The 24,604-nt window shown below is 40.6% G+C and overlaps 1 protein-coding gene across 1 annotated transcript in view; it reads right to left on the bottom strand.

Annotated features, from left to right (window-relative positions):
* Window positions 1-24,604, bottom strand: part of LOC106642205 (uncharacterized) — a gene marked incomplete at its 5' end in the record, with an annotated part of 41,800 nt that overhangs the window by 12,160 nt on the left and 5,036 nt on the right. Inside the window, one exon of the mRNA XM_089590861.1 lies at window positions 5,174-5,410. Coding sequence (XP_089446987.1) covers window positions 5,174-5,410 — 237 coding nt within the window. The remainder of the gene's footprint in view (window positions 1-5,173; window positions 5,411-24,604) is intronic.

Raw genomic sequence — 24,604 nt, 5'->3', positions numbered from 1 at the left:
AGAACCGTTGCAGCAGCAGCAGCTGGGTATAATATACCATGCTTCGCTTCTTCGGAGCCATTCTGAGGTGAGATTCTCCCTCTTCCTCACTCTTTTTTTTTTTTTTTTTTTTTTTTTTTTTTTTTTTTTTTTCCATTTTTCCCCCTGTAAGTAAGTATCCCTCTGGAAGAAAAAAAAAAAAAAAAAAAAAAAAAAAAATGATGCGAACAAGATTCGAGAGAGTAAAACTGAATTTTATTACCACATAGCTATTCTCGCTTTCGGTACAGCGCTCTGATCCTTTTGGTACATACATATGTTGCTATAATTTTACCTTGACACTATAGTCAATCGCGAAAAGTAGGTGTACGTGATAAATAAAAGTACCAAGACACAGTTTGTCACGTTATCTATAACGAGCGCTAGAAAACTACTATACTTTTCAGCAACACTGTACGTATAAGGTATATATATATATATATATATATATATATATATATATATATATATATATGTATGACGTAATTAGTATAAATATATGGAGCGGATTGCCTCTACCACGAGTAGGTATATACCATAATGCGAGTGAATAATAAGCGCGTTTCCAGGGCATAGGTAGATAAGTAGGTATAAGTGTGCCATTGACAGTGATCGCTGTAGCATATGATTATTTTACTTTATTCATCTGCTCTTTTCAAACTATATCCCTACTAAGTACACGGTAATTCTATGGCTTTGTAAAAATTCATCGAGCCATTTATACTTGACGGTTTCCCAAACCAATACAAAACACTGAGTAATTTCAACTGATCCAAAGAACACGCTGATTTATTGAAAAATTCGAGCGAGTAAAGAATGTGCAAAGCACTTGGGAAAAAAAAACTACACGAGCAAAACAATAAGTTTAAAACGGGTATTTCCTTATCGCTGTTGTTTTAGAGCCAAGTCATATATAGTTTAACCTACTTTCGTGAGCTCAAAATTAACCATACAATTACGGATCTCATCGCTGTAACATCACCTGATCAACTCACAATCGGGAAAGCTATTGTCCTTATCATGTACTTTTGAACAGTATGAGCAGCAAATCAATCTGCTTATGATTAAGTGACACTTGGCGCATCGGAGCAATCACACAAGTACACGTTGCGCGATGAGGAAAGATTTAGAGGTGAGTGCTATAAGTGTTGAGTCGGGGCAGTGCAGACATAGCTCTCGCGAGTCTTCGATCGATAGGTAAGTAAGTACACCCATATTTCCACGGCAAGCGCATGCAAGAGAACCCGCGTGCACGTCTTTGTCTATATTTGCGCGCGCCCGTGGATTTAGAATATATAGAGCTGTGTGTACTACCACATCTGTATAGGTGTATCGGGCAGGGGGGAGTTGTGGGTATATACACCGGTTTCCCGAGACAAAGGAAGAAGCCGCTCGTGCAGGATCTTTTCGTGCCCCAGATGCGCCAATTGTATCTCCGATATCGACTCCATTGGACACCCCAAATTTCACAGTTGACTTACAATAAAAATGATCATTGCAATTTTGTTCATTTGTAGGACTTTTGGATGGCACATAACGCAATAGTAGGTCGTAAACGCCGTGAAGGCCATCGCGCGCGCCAACATACATACATACATACATAATATGTATATAAAACACAATAGAGCGTATTGTAAATTGACGTGTATATGTTATAGAGCAGCGTTAAATCATGTTAATTTCATTCGGAACTCAACGGTCGATATCTTTATCATGCGGTCACGCACCGCACGGCTGGAAAGTTTTTGCAAGTATATAGCACATTATCCATACATTTTATATACACGTATATATGCCTATCTTGCTCGCTTCCCCAAATCGTCATTTCTCTAGCGATTTATCGACAAAAGTGGTTTTTGTCTTATATACTCAATCGGGATACAATAAACTTACATACGTGCTATTACGCGCAAATGCAATTTTCTCCCGATGTTTTCTCGATCGACAAAAAAAAAGTTTCGTATCGTATTTACGATTGCGTTTCGTTTAAATTGTAAAATATACTTGTCTCCTTTGCACTCACACAATATATGGGACACACTATCCATCTACATGCATCTATACAATCGATGTAGATAAGCGATCATTGTTTCATTCCAAGTTTTTCCTTTTCTTTTCTTTATCGCTCGAACCCAAGTCTTATAGTATAGGTGTATCAGGGGCTTGGAGATGTTACTTAAAAGTATATATATATGTATATTAACATTCGTAATTTTTCTTTATATAAATCAGCTTTCGCAAGATCTTTGTGCTTCAATAGCAATTCTACATCGTTTTAGGTAAATGGAAATTGTATATCTATATGATAACCATGTTGGTAAAATTACTCGAATAAGGTCGGAATGGTTGTTGGCTTCTCGTTCATATTGTATAATCTCTGTATGGTTCCAGTATCTCTCATTTCGCATCGATGTCACTTAAGATGACTTGTACAGTGTACATCAGACCTTAATTTGATTCCGCAAGTGAGAAGGACTGATTCTCAATTTCCGAGGCGAGCGTAGGTGTTATGCACTTATTAACATACACGCGCAATATGCATAAATATATTACATGCAACCATCGGGGTCTTTGCATAATTTTATTTATCCTTCAGTGTCAATTTTGCCAACACAGTGGGTATACCTATATAACATGTGATTCGCTCAATAAAAGATGTTTTCGAAGAGCAAAAGGGAGGTTAAATCGTTCGAACGAGCGCGTGTGGCACATGTATATATACAAGTCGCGCTGGCTATGCCGATATTGTACACAATGGGAGAAAAGAATAAAGAAATCAGTGGTAGTTTCGCTTTCTTATATGCTTCGCACTTATATTGAGCAATTATATATATTTATGCCTGCGAAATATATATATTTGATGTTAACGAAAAAAACACGTATGAATAAAGAAAAAAAGGAAAAGATTCACGTGATATTTAAAAAATAAATGAGAAAAAGGAGGGAGCATTCTGGTATGGCTGTTGGAGCCGTTGTTCCCAACTCAACGATGCCGGTGAAAACGTGAATCTCTCCGATAAGTATACTTTACACGAGAGAGGGAGTAACTCGGGCTCAATCTCAACGAGAAATAAACACACACAGACCGAACAGATAAGATTTATCAGCCGGAGATGTTATACCTATACACATGTGAGCCACGACAAACACGCGCTCATATTGTAAGTAATAAAGCGAAATAAAAAAAAAAAAAAAAATGTCAACCGCACAGAATTGCCATGCATCACAATATTATGTACTTGACTGCATCGGATATGTGTGTCGAGCGTCTTCCTATACAAGAGCTCGACAGACCGATGACATATACTTATCTGGAGCGATCGTCTCTCGAGTGCCCATTACGTATAAAACTCGGCGCGAGAAGCAGGATAAACGCCCGGGTTCGCCCGTCTCGATTGTAAAACATCAAGGAGGGGAGATAGCAGTGGACGAAACTGTGGCTTTCGTGCCAAAAAACGAGGGAGGAGAAAAAAAAAGGAAGGATAGAGGGTTTTTTTTTTACCTTAGCTATTATACATTTACACGGCAAGTGGCTGCCCTCGTGTATTATATATATGCACGAGCACGAGTTCACAGCGGGCAGCGATATGATCGATAACGCGCCTCGAGAGCTCCCTTGCTATGTAAGTGTACGCGTGTACATGTATACCTGTACAATTAATAACCCCTCCTCCCCCTTTTTTTTTACGGGTAAAATAAAACAGGGCCCACTGAGCGCCAAAGTCGAAAGTGTCCGCGAGCGTTGCTCCGTATCGAAATTATACCAAAGTAACGCGACAATCCTATTCGTACCAGCTTTTATTTCATCTGCAAGATAATATTATAATGTGCAGTACTTGCCCACATACTACTTAATACGCATATGGTGTAGGAGCGTCCGTGGAATAATCAATTAATTAACGCGGGGGCCATCGGTTCGCGTGGGTTTGAGGCTGGCCGGATTATTATCTCCTCCTCCTGCTCCCCTTCACCCGTTTTATATACGATTGCCCGAGCGAGATTTATACTCTTCGTAAATGACAAGTACAGTACATATATATATATATATTATATACCATACAAGACTTTTTAGAGTCGCGTGCCCAAATGGTTGTCTTGTACGTTTTCCTATCCGCTTGTGTGGTACGAGCGATTACTTTTTTTCCACGCGGTCAATATACATATATAAATGGAAAAATTTAAAATCATTGCGTTTGTACGTATGAGTGTACGTCTACTTAGGCTCGATCGAAAACATGACTTCCTTCGTTGCTGTGGGGCGAGAAAAAGGCGTTGGGCGGTTAAAAAAAAGTAAGTAGTTCGTTTTCGAGTTGACACCTATATACTCGAATCAGACTCAGAGGTACGGGGCACCTCTGTATAAGCAAACATTTATTGAGTAAATGACGCAACACGATCATAATATGTAGATGATATACCTATACATACGTATGTATTCCTAAGTAATAGAGTACGCGCATCCAAATCGTTAATACAATAATGATATCCAAGTGCAGTAAAGATGGATAAAAATATTCATAGTATGAAAAAAACTTGCGATGCTGTAAGTGGCAAGTTTTTATGCACTACTTACTTACGCGTATGGAAAATCACAGTGTGTCGTGCAAATCTTCGTAATCATTGGAAATCGCACGATATGATATATTGATATGATTTGATATATTTTGTGACTCATTAAATATTCCCACACTCACAAGAAAACATTAGTCCAGAAATATCTTCGTTTTTCCCATAGAATGCTTCAATGAGCAACCCACCCTCGTGAGTCCAAAATGTCCACAACAGCTATATACCCATGGGTTTGGTCATACATAAAAGCCTCGACGACGAGTTAGCGCGAGATAAGGCTCTAAACTCTTTTTCTCCTTTCACCTGTTTCGTATCTATTATGTTGTTTCAACCCTTTCGTCCCTCTTATCGTCTCCCACAGCATGTCATCGCCTACATCCTCAAACACGCATCCTCGCATTTATAGCTTCATTAAACAAAATTCATTATCAAACCCGTAGTCAGCGATATTTATAGAAACCCTCACGTGTATACTTTTGGTTCGATCAGTTGTAAAAAAATGCAAATTTTTTTTTCCCCCTCGTCGAAACGATATCGATATTGGATAAGGGCGGGGGACGAAATAGGCGTGTTTTAGCTTCCTCACCTCCGTGCGGCGGCTCGTAGATGGGAGCCTCCACGCCGCGCCTGCAAACGCCCTTGCAGCAGCGCTGGTCCGCCCCGAGGAAGTGGCAGTCGGAGCTCTTCTCGCAAATGACGCCGAGAAGACGCGACAGGGTGTTCGGGGAATCGTTCGGGCAAACGATCACCCTCCCCGTGTCCTCCACCTCCGTTGACGACGCGCTCCCTGTCGCCGACTTTGAGCCCAGTAGGTACGGCAGCACTGCAACGTGAGAATTAATCACGAAACTTTTTACATTTAGTTCCAAAAAACAAATGCATGTATTTTTTTTTTTTTTTTTCCTTTATTCAATGGCTTTCAAAAAAAAATTCTAATCGGCACACACCATTTATCCTCCGATATAAATATGATGTAGACCCAACAACATAAGGCACGAGTAACGCGGGTATTTTTAAAAGCCGACGACGGACCCCCACAATGAAGAAGAAGAAGAAGAAAAAAAAGTTGGTTTCTCGAGTATACCACCGTGTAAAAACTCTTTCATTTAAAAAAAAAAATGTTTTTTTTCGCGTACATACACACACGCACAATCGCCCATCAAGAGATAATATTATTATCTCCTCGTACAAATATACGTAAAGTTGGTGCAGTCTAAGTAGCCCCATATATTGTACCCACTTCGACTTACGCAACTCTCTGCCGATACTAACTGACGTACTTTTTAGCGAACCAGCTCTCCCCGTATTCGCACTCGATCGACGATCGAATCTGCTCGTGTACATACGGTGGATATATATATATATATATATATACATATACATCTCTTGATGGTAATGTGCGGTCTATCGAGTTCGTTAACTTAGCGAGGCAGCTGTACCAACGTACATAATGTAACATACATACCCCTGGGGACGTTATTACGCGTGCGGGGTCGGTGCATATATAGGCGTGTATAGCATTGATTTTGAGCTGGAACGTAGCCCCCCAAGGTTGTCGTGTGTATTATACAGCAACAGCGCTAGAATTCCGTGGGGAGCATCGGCGCTGTAATGGGATATCGTCGACGCTAACGATTTCGCATCGCCGTTTAATTTGCATGATTTGACGCGCGCGACAATCCACACATGTATGGAATCTACGGAGCTTCGTAAACAGGATTGGACTAATTGTCGAGCGGTGGTGACAATCCTCCCAACGGAGTTGGTTACAAAGATGTTGAATGTGCACATAGTGCAAAAATGAAGGGGAAAATAAAGGCTTTGTCACTTTATCACCACAAATGGTTATAGTAGTGCACAACAATCTCGAGGCTTTATTATAACTTTCCGTGTCCAGAAGTACATTTTACGAATGTAGGTATGTAAAATTTATGTAGCCTGCAGTGTCGTTTAACTTTGGTTGCAAACATTTTGCAGTCCATACAGTGTAGTATTATGACGGGACTGAAGAAATCCAGTGAGCGCCGCACAATTATCTTATAACATTTGTCTACCGTATACCGCGTGCGAAGAATTTATGGATGCAGTTCTATGGTCAAGTGCAATATTTTGAAAAATTGAAGGGAAAAAAAAAAATTATGAGAGAAAGCCCGATAACGTTGGTATGTAGATCTCCATACAAATATATATATATATATGTGTATATGTAAAGGTGGGCGACGTACATGTATACCATCATCACATCGTCAAGAGTAGCTTTTACGAGTCTATACTCGCGTCGTTAAAGCAAAAACGACGCGCTCCCGATTCAACTTCGGTTTGCCGCAGCCATTAATTACCGTGGCTTTTAATCCTGTTCTTGGCGCAGACGTACATTATATACATATATCCACTCTAAATACGGACTCTCGTTTGGTGTGCGGCAACTCCGGCAACCTTGCATTTCTGGACGAAGGACAAGACGAAGGAGATTGATTATATATAGGTACAACCTGGTAAAGGCGGACCTAACATATATATATTATGATGTTTCCGTAAAGAGTGTTAGCTAAAATACACCCTAATGTCACGAAGAAACATATATGGATACTCATATTTAGACATTGTAGATTTTTTTATCGTCTTAAACGACAAAAACGAATTGGTTAAATTAATATACTCGGAGAACATTAATTTGCACTAAAATGAATTACCAAGACAAACTGCAACTTCCTCGGCTGAAACATCCTCTGTTGTGATTAAAAGTTAGTCGGTTGGGGTGTCACGCGAGAAGTTTGCTAATAGACTGCGTCTCGTGACTGTAAAGTCCCGTTAAACTGTTGGACGGAGGAGGGAGGCAACCCAGATTTTTCGAAACTATACGAATTACGCGCGCGTGCTGAAGTAAGGAAATGGGCTTCTCCCTTGAATTTTCACCGCGCACGAGGACTGACGATCAAACCAAGCGACGTCAGATGGATTTTGAAATTTGCAAAAAAAAAAACGTCACTCCAGAAAGTTTCGTTAATTGAAAGACCGTCTCTCAATGAAATATCCTTCGTAAATACCAGGAGCTGCAGCACTCGCTTGTATACATTGATTAAAATTCTAACGCTTGCTTTTACGTTATTACGCATCCAGCTCGCATACCTGCAGGTAGCTTATAGGGTAAGCTTAGCGCGTATGTATATATGCCACAGGCATAGGTAAGCGCAACGCGCACAAAGAACCTAAGAGTTCACGACTGCAAGTTTAATGATAAGAGTTGAGACTACACGTACTTACTGTGTGTATATATAGGTATAAAAGATGGATATATATATATATATGAGTGGCGTTTATACGTGCGGCCAACCATCACCATAAGTATAATCATACTCTCGGTTACGAGTTGCGAAACCCCAAGATCCAAGGTGATGGCGGTATATACGTATATATCTAGTCATTTTGCACGGGCGCACATATACCACTATAGCAGCCAGATGCTGGAGAGCGACCAAAGTGTTAGTTCTCTCTCTGCTCTTGTGCGCATCTATACATATACATACATAAGATAACGCGAAGTGACAAAGACGACGTCGACGCATCCTCTCGGGGAGGTTCTTGACTCTGGTTGGCTTGGCATATGCGGTGCACGCAGCAACAGTGGCAATATATATAGACATTCGAACGAGTCTTTATACACCCAATATTCAGCTTTACCTCAGACACTTTACGTTAAAAACAAAAACAGTGTGCACGCGTATAAAAGTAAAAAAAAAAAAGTACGTGTAAATACTTTCTTCCCTTGAGTCGTAATATGCTATAAAAATAGTCTGCGAGGGTACGGGTGATTTACTGACTTGGCCAATTATTGTAAACTTTTGATCTGCCGATGCGTATACGTTTTGTATTGGACTCAATTATCATTTGGAAGCTCTTGTCATTTATTATTTAAAAAGTCATATTGACATAGAGCCAAATTTACAAAATCGCGAAAAAGTAAAAAAGTAGAAGAACGTAAGTAGTTGATAATTTTTCGTGGAATCGCTCGTACGTACCCGTGCATAGTTACATGCCCACTCGAGCTTCTTACGCGATGGCTCCGAGCCCTTGACTTACAATCGCTTCATCCGTATACCGTACATGTACACGTGTATATATACGTCGTCTCTGTCATCGTGAAATCGAAGAAGGTCTTTGTTTTTTGTGCTACCCATCGATACCTTACGTACAGCTGTGTAGGAGTACTAGAGCAAGATACACTTATTAGCTTTTTCTTCCGCCTCGTCGTGATTCTACGCCTTTTCTTTCTCCCTTCTGTTTCGTGTGTACATATACTTACCTCCACCGTGTTTTTTTCTCTCCCCCTCGCACGTAAGTGACAAAGGGTCGAGGCGTTCTATTCCTTGTTTGGCCCAACTTTTTTTTTTTTTTTTTTTTTTTTTCTATGGTTTCTTCGTCTTTGCCACTGTAACACACAAACGTCCTTCCATGCCTATATACGTGCATACATGCCCGTATAGCCGTGGCACTATGAGGGATGGCGTACACACGATTTCCAGGCGGTGCGTGACTCGGTTACGTAAAGCCTCCAATACACCCACACCGGCCATGGAGAAAATTTTTTGTTTTTCCACGTGCAGTACTTAAAACTCGTATTGGGTTATTGTCCCCCTCTCCTCGAGTATAAGTCACAAAAAAAAAGTAGTATCAAAAGTACTTCTATGACTTGGCGTTTGACCACGTCATGTCGCAAAAGTGTAACTATTCGTTGATGCAAGAAAAAAAAAATAAAAAAAAAAAGCCCCTGTCACGAGCATATTAGCTTACACAAAAGAGCGCAACGCCGCGGCAAACAAGCTTTCGCGGAAAGTACCTGCAAGTACTTTTACACACTGGTTTAGGGAAACACCCGCCCATGCAGTCGCTTTTCCATTGTGTTGGTACACCTATATATACCTTTGCGAGCAAACTCCGCAGATGAGCAGCAGTGGCGGTATATATATGTGTACCTATATGTCGCGGAAACCAGCGAAAGTTTACGTTGAGCACCCTATATATTACATACACCGCGAGAGGTGCCTCGAGGTAATCCGTTTTAAGAGAGCCAGAGATAGTTCCGAAATCAAAAGAGAAGACTCGCGAGAGCCCTCTTGGTCCGACGGTCAGTATGTATATACAATGGCTGCCACTGACTGCTGCGTAGGTGTTCGAGAGGCGCCTTTTGTCTCTTGTCGTTGCATATACACAAAGTTATCTGTGGGTGTTGCACTGTTACAGACAGAGAGATTTTCGAGGCTGCGAGTGCTCTGTCAGTGGCAATGAAATTCAAAGTGGCGCCAATGCACGTCTAGGTAATCTATATACCGCCCGGAGTTTCATTGAATTGTGTAATTTATATTATATAGAATAGACGGGATCGAGGAAGACCGAGAGTACCTATAGACTGCTATTGCTGTTTTTTTTTTTTTTTCCTCCATCATTAGATTGCGCTTGTATATTATATCTCCTTATGTCAGAGCCGCTCCGATGAACACATATATCTGTTGTTGCGTGGGAGCTCCAGTGACAGGTGCTCGTCGCCGGCTCGACCAATTATATTATCCCTTACCATTTTACTTCGTATTTTACAATATGTGTTAGGTACCCGCGTCCACATGCAAAGATAATCATTTGCTACAAAAACTTTTTTCTTTTTTTTTTAAAACGCCCATCAGGTACAGCTACAAAGTCTGCGTGAGCGCGAAACCTGCTTCGGCACCCGTTAATCTCAATTTGACGAGAAAGTTGTGCCTGCCTGTATGTAACATAATATTATATACGTTGCAGTGTCACGGCGACAGTTGCAATGAACACACACCCGGCCTGATAATGACACGATTACGTAACGAAAGTGAAAAAAAGCTCGAGAGCTTATATGAATATTAACGGAGTACCTACATGTACACGGAAAAGAGGAAATGTACGAGAAAATGCACAAGAGCTAAAAATCCGAGGGAAAGGTTGGTTATACGTTGGAAACAATCAAGCATAAGTACGTATCGGTATAGAGGTATATAGGTGTACCGGTGAAAAATGGCCAAACACTCTCCCGCGTTGTTGCTCTCCCTTCCCTCATACCACCCTGCCCAGCTTTTATTTATAGACGATAGAACCTGCAGCGGCCATCAGTGCCAGAAAGCCAACGGCCGGCCGGTCTCCTCTTCCATCCTATACGATACCTGCTCTACGTCCGTAATATGTAGTATATATATATACACTTTTCTTTTCTCCCCGTCTCGTTCGCTCGCGCTTGTATATATATAGTCTTCTGTATACCTTATATTATACTCTCTCTTTGTCTATAAGTAGGTACTGCTTTGGTATATATACCTTCTTCTTCCTCCTATCGTTCCATCCATCTCGAATGGCTTTCACGTTGTGCTCCGTCTCTCTGTCCCCTAAATTGTATATTAAACCCGCAATCTCGGCGCCAACTCTCGTCCCAGTCGTCAACTATTACAGATGCGAGTACAACATTAGGTACTTACCTACTTCTTCGACTTGCCGTATGAATGTATAAATAAATTTTCTTTGAGTAGAAAAAAAAAAGAAAGTTTGCTCGCTCATTTCCATGGCTACACCATCTTCATACTTGACTCAATCTTTATATGTTGCATAATTACGTCAAAAGTTTCTTAAGTCGTATACACAATACATAATATCTGCGGCGATCTTTGTTAATTTTTTATACCCACGGGGCACGTGTTGCAACTATGACAAACGAAATTGAAAATGATCCTTTTGTACCCATACTGTGCGAATCTAAATTGTGCAATAAGACACGTTAAATATAGAGCTGCACAGATTAAACTTTAAATTGCCGTGTGCCACATGTGATATATTATACGTGATGATTTACAAGTGCGAGAAGGACGTCGATACGGTATCCTCCCTTTCGGCCATAATAAATTATCACGTGACCTTATACTTCCCCGAGCATTTACGGACCGAGTCATAATACCAATATATAGGTACACCTTTTTTTTCCGTGCTGTGGTCATAAACGCTCGATTATCACACCCACGTGTTCGACTAACCGAGGCATCGGTTTTTATAAAATCCAGCGGCACGCAAGCTCTAAAAAAATACGCGCGCAATATCAATTTACAAACTATTTTTTATTTTATTTTTTTCATCGAAATAAATATACTATTTTTACGGTCACGCAACTCCGTCGGCCCTATCTATAAATACATTCCAATCAACGAAGAAGCTCAATTGGTCTTGAATGATTGATATAGGGGGAATTACACTCGCGGTACAACTATGTACAATCGATCCGGCAGCTGTAGCCGGCACTCGTTTTCACCCGCACCCACCTCGTAGTTCCAGGGTCACATACATTTCTCCAACGCTAAAGCTCTTTTCTATTTTTCTCCGCCAAAGAGCTTGCGAAACTACACTGCCGCCCGCGCAAGCTCTCTCGCTAGCTCCGTCGACACGAGCACCGGTGACTTCCTCGAAATACACACACACACTACTAAATATAGATAGAGCTCGATGCTTGTTTTACATGTACATGTATACATGCTGGCGGTGCAAGCTCTCTTTGACTTGTGCATCTCGCGTATAGTACCTATTCCTCTGCTCTGCAAGTGCACGCATAATTTTGCGTATAGATATACTAAGCGCGACGCAGCTGAATCCAAAAAATTGAAACGCTACCAGCGTAGAGTTTGCGCGTGTGGGTAATGAGTGCAGATTATTTTTTGCGCGTGTATTATCGCGACGCCGATCGGTCGGGAAAGGAAAAAAAAAAGGGAGAGGGGAGAGAGAGAACGTGATGGAGTAACCGAGCGCGCTTGACTTATCGAGCTTGGAAGGCTCGTTTTCTTATATACGAAGGATATACATAAGTACATACGTGTTGCGAGAACATGCAGGGCGTTTTTAATGATTCGGCGAGGGACCTCCGGGTTTTTCTCTCCGTCTTTCTCCAATTTTCCTTTTTTTTTTTTTTTTTTTTTTTTTTTTTTTTTTTTTTTTTTTTATATTGCCTCTGCCAGAAGCACATGTATATGTGACATGGGAGCGTTGTTTGCGCTCGGAAATTCCGAACGAAATTCATTTGGGAATTCGGTGCGACGATGGTCGCAAGAAACTCGTATTATATAAAAATGCATGAGTGTAGGCACACGAGGCTCGCTCTTCTTTCATTTTATCATACATTTTAATAATATGCCCTGCGTACTTTGTTTGGATGGATTTAGGTTTCACTTAATCTTTTTATAAATGTCGAAGCGATGAATTACATTTTTTTTTTTTTTCTTTTTTTTAATTGAGTAAAAAATAATTATTGTATATACCTACAATACCATATATACGTTTTGTGTCAATTTTGCATCACCGACGAAACGCTGTCGGCGAGACATGTTACCCCCGTATTATTATGTAAACCACATTATTGTCTCGGAAACAACGAGACTATTAGCACGAGCGTAATATATATAGCTAAACACCCGATCGTTTTGGCACAAAATGAAACGTGACTGATTTCGAATCAGCGTTTCTTTGTTCCTCTTCGATCGAATCAACCGAATTTTCATATCTCTCGTATCTGTCGCAGCGTGCACGAGCAAACAAATAATCATTGTGGCGACACTTTTATTTGGAAAGGAAAAAGTAAAAAAAATATACGTGTCCGGCAAGTATACTCGCATTTCCCTCGACTGGTGTACAAAAATAGTTTGCTTCCCGAGCCACCGAAACGACAAATCTAAATAACTGTCGACCTTTTACGTAAACCACCCCCACCACGGTGAGTCATGATATTTTATATGCTGTCACTGTCGATACCGGCAGCCTCTACATTAAATTATTGAAAAAAAGTGCAACGTAATAAACTTAATGTTATCCATATTTGGCTTTCCGTACACTGTGTAATAATAATAAAAAAAAGAGGAGAAATAAATAGGGGGAGGGTGAGTTGTTGGTATATATATATATATATATATATACTTATGCACCCGTGTGCACGTGCAGAGTTTGTATATATATATATATATATATATATATATATATATATATATATATATATATATATATATATATAAATACACGTACTTAATAGTCAGCTCAGAGAGAGGATATACGAGAGGAGAACAATATTCGCGCGAGAGGGGAGATATCAAGCTCCGAGCGAAAGGTCGCACCTATCGATTTTGTGCCGTGCACAGTGTTAAATGCATACATGTACATAATATATTCGGAGAGTTTTATGAATGGAGTGGCGCTCTATACTTATATATATATATATATATATATATATATTGTATGATGATACGTGCTGTTTGTGCGTGAGCATTAAGACTCTTTTTTTTTTTTTTTTTTGGCTCGTTTGTGTATATAAGAGATCCAATCGTCCAATCTATAATGTGCTTATACCAAATGTACAAGTAACGTGCATGTACTTAATGACCGTTTTCGGACAGCCATGCAGAGATACGTAAGTTTTTATAACATAATATATTGCCTACCATTACGTTCGCTAATGACTTCCATTGGCTGCGGCGTACGGAATTATTAGCCCGATAATGCGCGTTTCGATCTCGCGGTCATCGACAAAAGCACAAAGCCTCCTCTATCGTCACGCGAGCGTCGAGTAATTCGGAGCTCTGTGAATATCGTAGCTTCGCTAGTATATAATCTATAAGATGTATGCCGTAACGTGCGCTTTAAAAATACATACATAATGTATCCGCGGGATGATTTTCGTACAGCGAGATATTATGTGGACGCGGGGGGTAAACGGAGAATTTATATATATACGCATACACTCACCCTCGTTGGTGCTCGCGTTTTCCGCTGTCGCGTAAGAAGCGCGGGGATCCACCATGAGAGCCAGCCAGCCGAGGATCAACGCCGTCACTGCCTTCGCTTCCCCTCCTCTTACCTGCGTCATCTTATACAAATGTCCCTTTTATTTCCACCACGTCCCTATATGCGTGCACTCGTGAATGAACAATCTTGCGGGGAGCTCGGACCATCGGCGCTGGCGCTTTTCGGACTCTGAAACGTGCCGGTGATGAAGCCAAGCTCGGATTAAAGCTCCTGCGAGAGCTCGTCAATTATTGTAACGAGCTTCGGACAGTCTCACCAGGATCGTAAATTGCACTCGGACAGATTGAATTTATGGCTAATAAAGTTCATTAATGGTATACCCGCTACTGTGCATTGTAGTTTTCGGCGTGTACGTATATGTAGCAAACAAAAAAAAAAAAAAGAAGTATACAGGTAAATGTATATTGGAAGGTATAACCAAAAGAGCTTTTATTCAGCTTTGCGAGTATTTTTCAACAACGGTGTAGCTGTGTATGCATTTTCCCATCAATAGTGGTATAGTTAACAGCTGGTATTTCGAATATAACGTGAAATGAAATACGACGCGACGACCACGGTATTGCATATCATGAAACCAATGGTTTTAAAACAAAATATTCGAGTTAAGCCGCTTGGATTAACAGTGCAGTCGTTATTTTGCTTTACTTCGTTCAATTAATAGGTGCGCACGACAATGATGCCATCAGAAAACAACTGTACCTAGCAACTATTATATGGTAGACTACGCGGCCACATTTGAACCTTAAAACAATCGTAAATCCATATACCCAAAGGGTGTACGAAAGAAGGACAAGTATATTACACTGGCACTTGCTGTGTATGCACCCACTGAAACCGGCCTTGTAAAAAAATATATATTTATATAAAATAACTATAGAAGAAATTAAGAAAAAAGTAACGAGGACCCGATACGCGCGTGTATCCGAAACACTTGACCGTCGAGCGATCGGGACACGTGTCTCGCGGCGCGTGTGCACCAAGTACATGCAACGGTGCCCACTTGCTCCCGAGAGTATATAGTGTGCATGCAGAGCGATATCGAGCCGAAAGCGAGAGGGAGCCAAATATGGTGTAACACTGACCGACGCCCCCCACCCCAAGTGCAAACCCACGCGTCAACGTCGTCCAGGTGCCCCATACCCAGCCAAAAGGGCGTGAAAGTACAGGCGTCCACCAGTATATATACGTAAAATATTGGTAATTTTGGCTGCCGTCGCAGATTATTAAACTCGCCTGCGAGTACTCGCGCTTTGCCCAGTATAAGTAGGTACTTGACATGCGTGCCCGCGGAAAAAGAGAAAGGAGCGCGATTGGTTGTATATACATGTAGTGTATAAATATAGTCCCTCTTTCCTCCTCCGCATCATCGATTCGATCGCATGAGCACACGAAGGTATTGCACGCACGCGTGCATACATATACATAACTGCACCGAGATATTTGCCGAGCACGATTGTTGGATAATCGGTTGCGTCCACCGGATTTTTCGTCTCCTTTTCTCTCCCTCGCAAGTATACACGATGGTCCAGTTGTGGTGTTTTTTTTTTTTTTTTTTTTTTTTGTGAGTTTCTCGATTTCGGCTACACTGAATACATGTGGGTATAAGTACTTTCTCGGGACTCCTTGTTTCACCTTATACACTGCTTACTGCCGAAAAACCATGACTCCGAACTCGTTTCCGAAATATACATGCACGTACATACGATAGTACTTATACAACCATGGACATAAAAGTGATGAATTTTTCCAAGGTGTTTAGTTTCACACGTGCACGGTTTAGAGCAATCCGAGACATTGCGCGTATCTCATTTTTCCCCCTGTTTTTTTTTTCTTCTCATTCCCAATAAAATAACCAACACTTTTCACAGCGCACTTAATCGTCGAATTGCTCAGTGGCTTCCATAATCGTGCAAACGCACGATCGGCCCTCCGGAATGGAAAGTTGTGCGGCTGGTGCGAAGCAGATATATATTATACACATATATATATATGTGCAACTTCTCTAATTGCGCCTACTTAACGGGGGAGACAGAGTCCTCTTATTTTTTTATATCGCTAATCGACCCCCCCCCCAACGTCTTTCCCAAAATCGTGTTGAGAAATCGTTGAATTTCTCGGGGATTGCGGCACTGCTAGCGGTGACAATATATACGACAGTAGCGTGCTTTCAACAATTGCCTGCTCCTGTGTATTACCTCCAATGTCGTGAGCGCAATAGCAGCTGCTATCACGCGTCAGGAGAGATCCGATGGAACGTTGTACGCTCGAGGGGGAATATACGAAGAGTCTTGAGAAATATACATATATAAGGTATAGGTGCAGTGTACGAGGCTGATGTTGTCGATGTACGCAATAACTTGGCTAAATACAATGGAATGGGCCATTTGATCGCGTGTCCGATTATTATTTTACGTATATACGTGTGTGCCAGTGAGACGGGATTTTTTTGATGATTTAATAAAATCTTAATTATTCGCAACGATGGCCCTATACATATACTACACGAGAGCTACTCTAATTGAAATTTCGGTATAAATAGGCGGGACGACACAATAACGGATACGTTCCATGCGGGTATGTATTATATTATAGGCCAACCTGATGCCGTGCTTTATTGGATTCGCGTTGAAAATGAACGAGCGCTACGTATGTGCCGAAGCACCGCACACGCGACACCGACAAACTGTGTCAAGTCGTTGGTTGAGGTGGAAAAAAAACAAAAATAAAAGCAACCAAACAAACGACCTCCGTATATGTATATAGTAGTAGTAGGTCTTTTATTTTATCCTTCGAGAGGAAAAAAAAAAAAAAAAAAACAACCCGTATGCCGTTGAAAATTTAATTCGATTCAATTTGCTTGCAGCTCCTTGAATCTGATAGCAGGAGCAGGAAGAACGATAGCGTTGTTATGAGATAAATGCATACCTTTTTTTTTTTAAACTGTATATTCTTAAAAGACGAAAAAAAACAAAAAAAAACACCGATTGGCTCGACTGCGTAAGGACCCTTATGGATCAATTCGAAAAGTATATAATGCGTGAAAGTGGTTGGTCGATAACTCTGCATCGCATTTTTCGTAAAGGAGAACCCTCTCGCACTTTCCTTCTAGCGATGAACTAAAAAAAAAAAAAAATGGACAAAGCCGTCAAAGCAGTTGCTCTTGAGCTGATAAACATTCTTTCGATAAAACGGCGAAAAAAAACCCCTAAAGTAATTGCGAGCACGACTCTCAAAAAAGGGGGAGACGCGCGAATTCCCCCGACAGCCACCTGATTCGAACAAACGAGCCAACCAATGTTTTTCACGAGTTCAGAGGTACCTGCAGTGCCATTTCCAGTTTTGTCCCACGTATAAGTATCAGAGGCACAGTTCGGCACGCTGTGGCCCCTCGCGCGCACAAACCACCCTGCGAAATTGCGTCAAACAGAGCGCTGCTCTCAATTTCTCCCGTTCGTTCGTGTTTGCAAATTGAAATTGGCCATCCGACGGAGGGGCGGCTCTCGGCCACGCAATGCGTATGTAGGGTATTACCGAAACCCAATAATATTGCACGGTGTACCTATACCAAGTGGGCCACCCGACGGGGAATATTCCAGAGCCCTGATGTGTACTTGCCACCAAGCGCTCTAGTCACGGTGATTTTCATTAAAAGGTATAAATATATATACCCACTGGTAACATAATTATATCGCATGAGGCATCGAAATCACGTTGTTTTATAGCGAGTCGTATACGTGCTTGAGGAAACGTACGGGACACCTTTATTGATTTTACATCGAATCCTATACCTATTGGATAATATAAGGCGTGTGGCGAATTCACGCGCACGAGGTGACCTGTCTCGTTTGGGAGATGGACGTGCGTGTCCTTGCACTGATACACGTGCACGTCATTTTTTTTTTTTATTTTATTTTACTCTCACTCAATTTCTCTACTCGGTATATTGGTATAAGTGCACAGGAAGAAAAAACACCTACTTAGTACATAGCGATGGTCTTGGCCTCAATCTTCCAAAAGCCACTATCCGTGCGATTACTATAGTTTTTTTTTTTTTTTTCCTCTCAACTTCATTAGCACCCCTCTGCGATCGACAGCACTTTTGTTTATCATCTCCCTGCATGACTCCATCGCGCCTATAGATTACGTTGAACTGTTAACGACGCCGCGCGCTGCAGTAGGTGTTTTTTCTTCCTGTGCACTTACCAATATACCGAGTAGAGAAATTGAGTGAGAGTAAAATAAAACAAAAAAAAAAATGACGTGCACGTGTATTAGTGCTTCATCGACCTGCTTCCGGTATACGTGCATCTTTTGGTCATACGCCTTTATGCACCAGCTTATGCAATGAGATACGGGTTATTCGATGTGTTACTCATCGGCATTAATTTTTGCAAATGTGCATCTTTGGCGCGCGTAGAGTGAAAGTTGGAGTGATTTTTTACACTCCGCAATTGGCCTCTGAAACCCTAATATTCCGATCTCGTTGACGATAATATTGCAGCGAGTCACTTTGAAAAGTTTTTAACGACACTTACCATTATCGGCCATTAGTGGACTTTGGCGCGTAATGGGGATCGTTAGCAGTTGCATTGACTTTTGCCATTACAAGTTTTAAATTTACAACTTTGATTGGCTTTTATTTCGCGGAAAGTTGGATTGGCGTGATTTTTATCGCTCGTGGATCACTTGGATTTTAGACGTCGTTAGGCGACATTAAGAATATATATATACATCGCACGTAATTCCTTCGCGGATGGTACGGATTGAAATCGAAACAAAAAACGGAACTACTTTCGAGAAATATTCCACTAGCTCACCCTTTATAGACAAAGTTTCGTTAGCAAAAAAAAAAAAAAAAAAAAGAAAAAGCTACACGCAACTTGGGCTCCTCCATCTCGAAAAGTTTGATGGCACGAGTTCGCTTTGTCCTCGAAACTTTGCCTCTTTTCATCCCTTTATACAGCGAATCCTATCATTTTCCCCCGACGAATGCAAATTAACGAGCGGAGAAAGTACTTTTACGTAAAATCTCTAATATATGCATCTCTAGTATATTATATGTAGGTATAGATACATCGCAGTTATATTGTATATATACACGCGTATGTAACATAATATACGGTGACCGCACGGTTAATTTAACTTTCGAATTTTCTCTGAAAACTGTATAATTATTACCGTTGGACCATACACGTTTCTTTGACGATCGGGTATTAATTAAAACGAGATTAAAACTCGCGCAAAATATAAATTGAAACACCAAAGTACCTGTATGATAATTATGTACAGCGCACTTTTGCTTTTTCATGAAAATCCACTACACGCATTTCAGAAGGCAAGAAAATCGCTTCCTTTTCATCCTCACCGAATCCGCTCTGCCACAGAGATGTGCATTTACCGCTTTTCCTCTCCGGAGCGCAAAATCAGTTTGGCATATATATATATATATACAAGAAAGTGCATTCGCGCTCGGCTGCTTCCCCTCGAAAAGTACCTCACGGCTGCCTCGACCGTTTCATCTCGGTTTCATCCGCGGCATCGCTCGTGGGTACAATGTAGGCTGTAGTCTTTACAGGTTTACCGATATACATATGCCTATACGTATGAGGAGCCGGTTATGGTCGTCCGATGCGATTACCCGCTCGAGTTGCCGGTCGCTGTACTCGTTATTATACAGGTATAGTATACCATATATAAAATGATTTCGATGGCAACCCAATGATAATGATGATTTAACCGCCGACTAAGCCATTGAAATTACGTAACTATATATATATTATACGAGAGCATATAAGTATACCCAAGTTTAAATATATATATATATATATATACACACTTGCGTATGCGAGGCATACCTATATAAAATTTGTAAGAGACATCCACCCACGCAACTTGGCTCCGGAACACTGTACCTTTATCTAGTGCACGGCAAGGCTCTTATCCGCGTTACACTTACGCCGACTCCATTATTCACGGTGGGATCGAAAATTTATTGTTAATGAACGCGCCGGTGATGTTAACTATGGTTGGTGCGCGACTAACGCGGAAGTGGGGCTATAAATAATCCATCACCGGCTTTACGTGTGCGACGCGATAATCGCATATATATGCGGTAAAAACAAGCGTGGAAAGCTCGAATGTGTATTTATATATGCACTTGGTACATCTTACATGCTCGCCTCGTTCGCGGGAAGTAGGTCAAATTTTATTAATTCACACACATCGGTATTTTTACCGCGTTCCTATTGTCCGCGGTTATTAAAAGTTAAACGAATGGATTTCAGATGGTCGGCTACAGATAACGAGATTGTTTCATTGGACGCGGAGCAAAAGTTTGCACAATCGTACAGATTCATTTATAATATATATATGTATATTAAAACCGTGGGCTCGCTTGTGTGTACGAATTCAAACACGTGTGAGTAGAGTAACGTAAGTGGGGGGGATGAACCCTTGATGTAAAGTGATGGTTCGTGTGTTTGATCGATTAAATAATAAGAATTCACTATATACATGAGTACCTATAGGACATCTTTGTTATTAAACGTGTCTAGGCATGATCAGTTGCATTTTAATGCAAACTGTCGAAAACAGTGTTTCGTAAAACACGAAAGTTGGATTTTTATGGCGCTGCAAAGTAATTTGTTTTTTAAATGATTTAAAAAAAAAGTATTTTTGTTCGAGTTTGATTTGAATAATGTTTATCCCTTGGTTTGTTCACTTCGGATATTATTAGGAAATTAAAATTTATACTTACAAAAATATTGTCATCGAGGATAAATTACCTTGAAAACGTTATTTCGTAAGACATCCTTCGATCAATTGATACTTGATATAAAATTGTTTAAGTGTCAAAACACACGTGCTGAACAAAGTGGTCATGAAAACATATGATGGAATGCATCAATTTTTTTTATCGAGAACCAAGCTTTCAAGTGAATCTATATTATTATCTAATCGCAGGAAAAACGTGAATTTCATCAATGTCGTATAAACTTACTCATTAAAAAAAAAAAAAAAAAAAATTATTCATCAGTTAACAACACACGCTTGACCTTTGTAACATATTCCTTCGAACGTTGATCGTGAACATGTATCATTCCCAATTTACGACTCGATCGACGGGACAATGAATTTACACCGGGACAGAATTTTTTACTCGCCGATTTCCGTACCTTGGCAAAAAAAAAACAGTTTAGTTCGTTAGGTAGACTGTTAAAAAATTATCATTTTTCGTTCAAATTAGAAAAAAGTACATTTTAAACATATACCACGGAATGACCAAATGTTGACATACTCTGTTTTTTTTTTTTTTTCTATTCTTCCCTATCATATTTTATTTCGGTCACAAAAATCTGTTCGCTGATACAATGGACCGCCCGGCTCGCGTGTAAGTGCTCATATACATACATATATATAAATGATAACGCGATCGCAATATGGGCTCCTTAGCAACAGCAGAGATTGCCCACTTTCTTTTTCCTTTTACACAAATATAATGTAAACACGGCGCGTGAATTTAATCCCCTTTGTGCTCGAGCGGTAAGTGACTTTCCAATGCATTCAATGCTCAATTAAATCAGCGATCCTCGATCCGATGGAAAACGCGCGGTTGGAATAAAATAGGTGCCTATAGACTTACACATGCATACCCATATAGGCGTACACATCGGGCGGACGCAAACAAGACAGTACAATGTGTTGTGTCTGTGTCAATATATATAGGTATGCGTACAGTCGGGAGCCGAGAGTTGGTTTGCGGAGGGCAAAGAGAAAGAGAGAGTGTGTAGTGACAGAGATAAACGTACACCCGCTGCACTGCGTATAATACGAGAATAGATAATGAAAGGGGGAGACTATACATACCTTTACCATGTACAAAAATGGGATGAATAAAAGAGCACACGAGGCATCATCAGAGAGAAAATTAAAATAGTGCTTGCAAAAGCTTTACGGCCAAAGCTCACTCGAGCTTTTGATAAAAGCTCTCCTGCGTGTAATAGTTGAGTGCATATTTATACTCGAATATTATATAGGAATTAGAATAATTACAGTTTAATTGCGTCAATTGATACTGCAACGAGTTGTATACCAGCAGCTCAATTAAATCCTCGTGTACATTTTAGCTTGAACATTTTTAATCGTATTTATTTGGTGTACGATACCGGATAAAGGTATAAAGACACTCCTCGAAATGTCCGGTGCATCTTTCCTTGGGTCGTGTATATTTCATAAGTGACTCTTGCTCTTATTTTCATAAAAATAACGATTTACTTTTGAAAAAAAAAAAATAAATAAATAAAATAAACCTAACAGCTTCGTATTATTTAAAAAAACTCTGGCAAAATAATTAAATATGCCCCCAGAATCAATACGGCGCGACCCAATTAGACTCCACAAAAGAGAATCGACGATTTAATAAAACTTTTGACGCTTGATGCTTCTCGAGGTCTTGTGAAAGGAAAGAAAAAAAAACTCCCCTCTCCTATTATACGGCACCACCGCCCTCAATTGTATGGACTCGGAACTGGAGCCTTTTTTCCGATGCATATAGGTACAACCATTTTATCTCGAAAGCACTTTCTTTCACTCGCAGTAATTGTCCCGCCGTCGATCCGGTTTCAATTAAACACCGCGTATAAAATACACTTACATCCCGCAACGAAAGTAACCTCGCGTGGCATTAAATCGCTCAAGTCTTGATTAATTCGCCTCTCCGAGCTTCGACTCGGGTTTTTCTGTCGGGATCTTTGGAGGGGGGGCCCTCTGAGAGTCTTCCTCGCGAGCGGAACTCGGATAACTCCTCCGTATCAAGATCTACAAGGTACAGCTAACGGCTTTGGCAATGGGATGTAGCGCTTCCTCGACTCGGGTTGTGAAATCGACGTGGAAGGGGAGAAAAATAACCCGATGTATCGGGGAAGCCTCCCAGTTGATCGATTTTTTTTTTTTTTTTTTTTTTTTTTTTTTTTTTCAATACTTGTACTGCGCAAAATGAAAAATCATCTCTGGCAGTACGCGGAAATGAATGAACTGCTCTTCAGACGTGTAAAATACGCGCTTCGTCGAGGGAGGTTGGGAAGGGTGACGAGATAAACCCCGGGTGAGGCGAGAAACCCCGGCTCCCCGGTGGATTATTCTTCCGGCTTACAGAAACATCATCGCGATTGATAAAGTTTATCGGACGAAAACAGACAAACTTATATTATTTTTCGGGTGCGCGGGCATGGGATTAATTTTACGCAAACAAGATAATACGATAATTTGTTGTGCCAATGTACGCCAGTCTGAATTAAAAATCGTCCGGAGAGATTGCGCAATCGGATTCGGGTGAACAAGAGTCAATTAGAAAATCCGAGACGCCGGAGGGCAGCGAAATAAATAATGTCCCGAGATCAATGGATGAAAAAAAAAAAAAAAAAAAAAAAAAAAAAAGAGATGTGCAAAGAGAAACGACGAATGCGCAATGAACTCAAAGAGAGAGGGAGAGAGGACTGCCGGGCTCTGATAATAAACATCAAGGACGCGTACTTATGAGTGATCCGTGCGGCTTTACATTTGTAATTATTATATACTTACGCTCCTTGTCTTTTTTTTTTTTTTCTTCCCTTTGGTTACCAAGCACGTATCAATGTCGTACATGTATTTATTATATAGTTGAGCAATTCCGCTGAATGTTGTATATTATACAGAAATCAAGAAAAAAGGGAAAATTTTGTTCTTGCGGGGTAGGAAAAATAAAAATAAACGCTACATATTTAGTATACGAGGGGAGCGGAAGAGCGGCATCAGCGGGGACGTGTCTGACTATATAATATTGTGTAGACGAGAAGGGGAGATCAAAAGTAGGTTTTCGAGGATGATATATACAGAGGAGGAGAGCGAAAGAACGTCTGAGAAGCGTCGACGACAGGATCATTAAGCGCGCGTGTACGTGTGTAAGTGGTCGAGAGCGAGTTTCTTCTCCACCTTTTCTCTTGGAGAGGAGTCCTTTGACGATACCCACACACATATGTGTTATACAAGTAAGTATATCGTACACCTCAGTTCAGATGTATACATGTACACCATATATATAATATTATGCACATTTGCTAGTGAACCTTTCAATCTTTTGGTTTAGGCGTATACAAAATGTTAATAAATGTAAGGGCAGAGGGCATATAATCGGTAG

This window comes from Copidosoma floridanum, unplaced genomic scaffold (genome assembly GCF_036245765.1).
Source record: "Copidosoma floridanum isolate Cflo_tuat_1 unplaced genomic scaffold, Cflo_Japanese_pri ptg000013l, whole genome shotgun sequence".
NCBI lineage: Eukaryota > Metazoa > Arthropoda > Insecta > Hymenoptera > Encyrtidae > Copidosoma > Copidosoma floridanum.
Note: the sequence above shows the minus strand (reverse complement) of the source record. Positions and strands in the feature narration are given on the sequence as shown.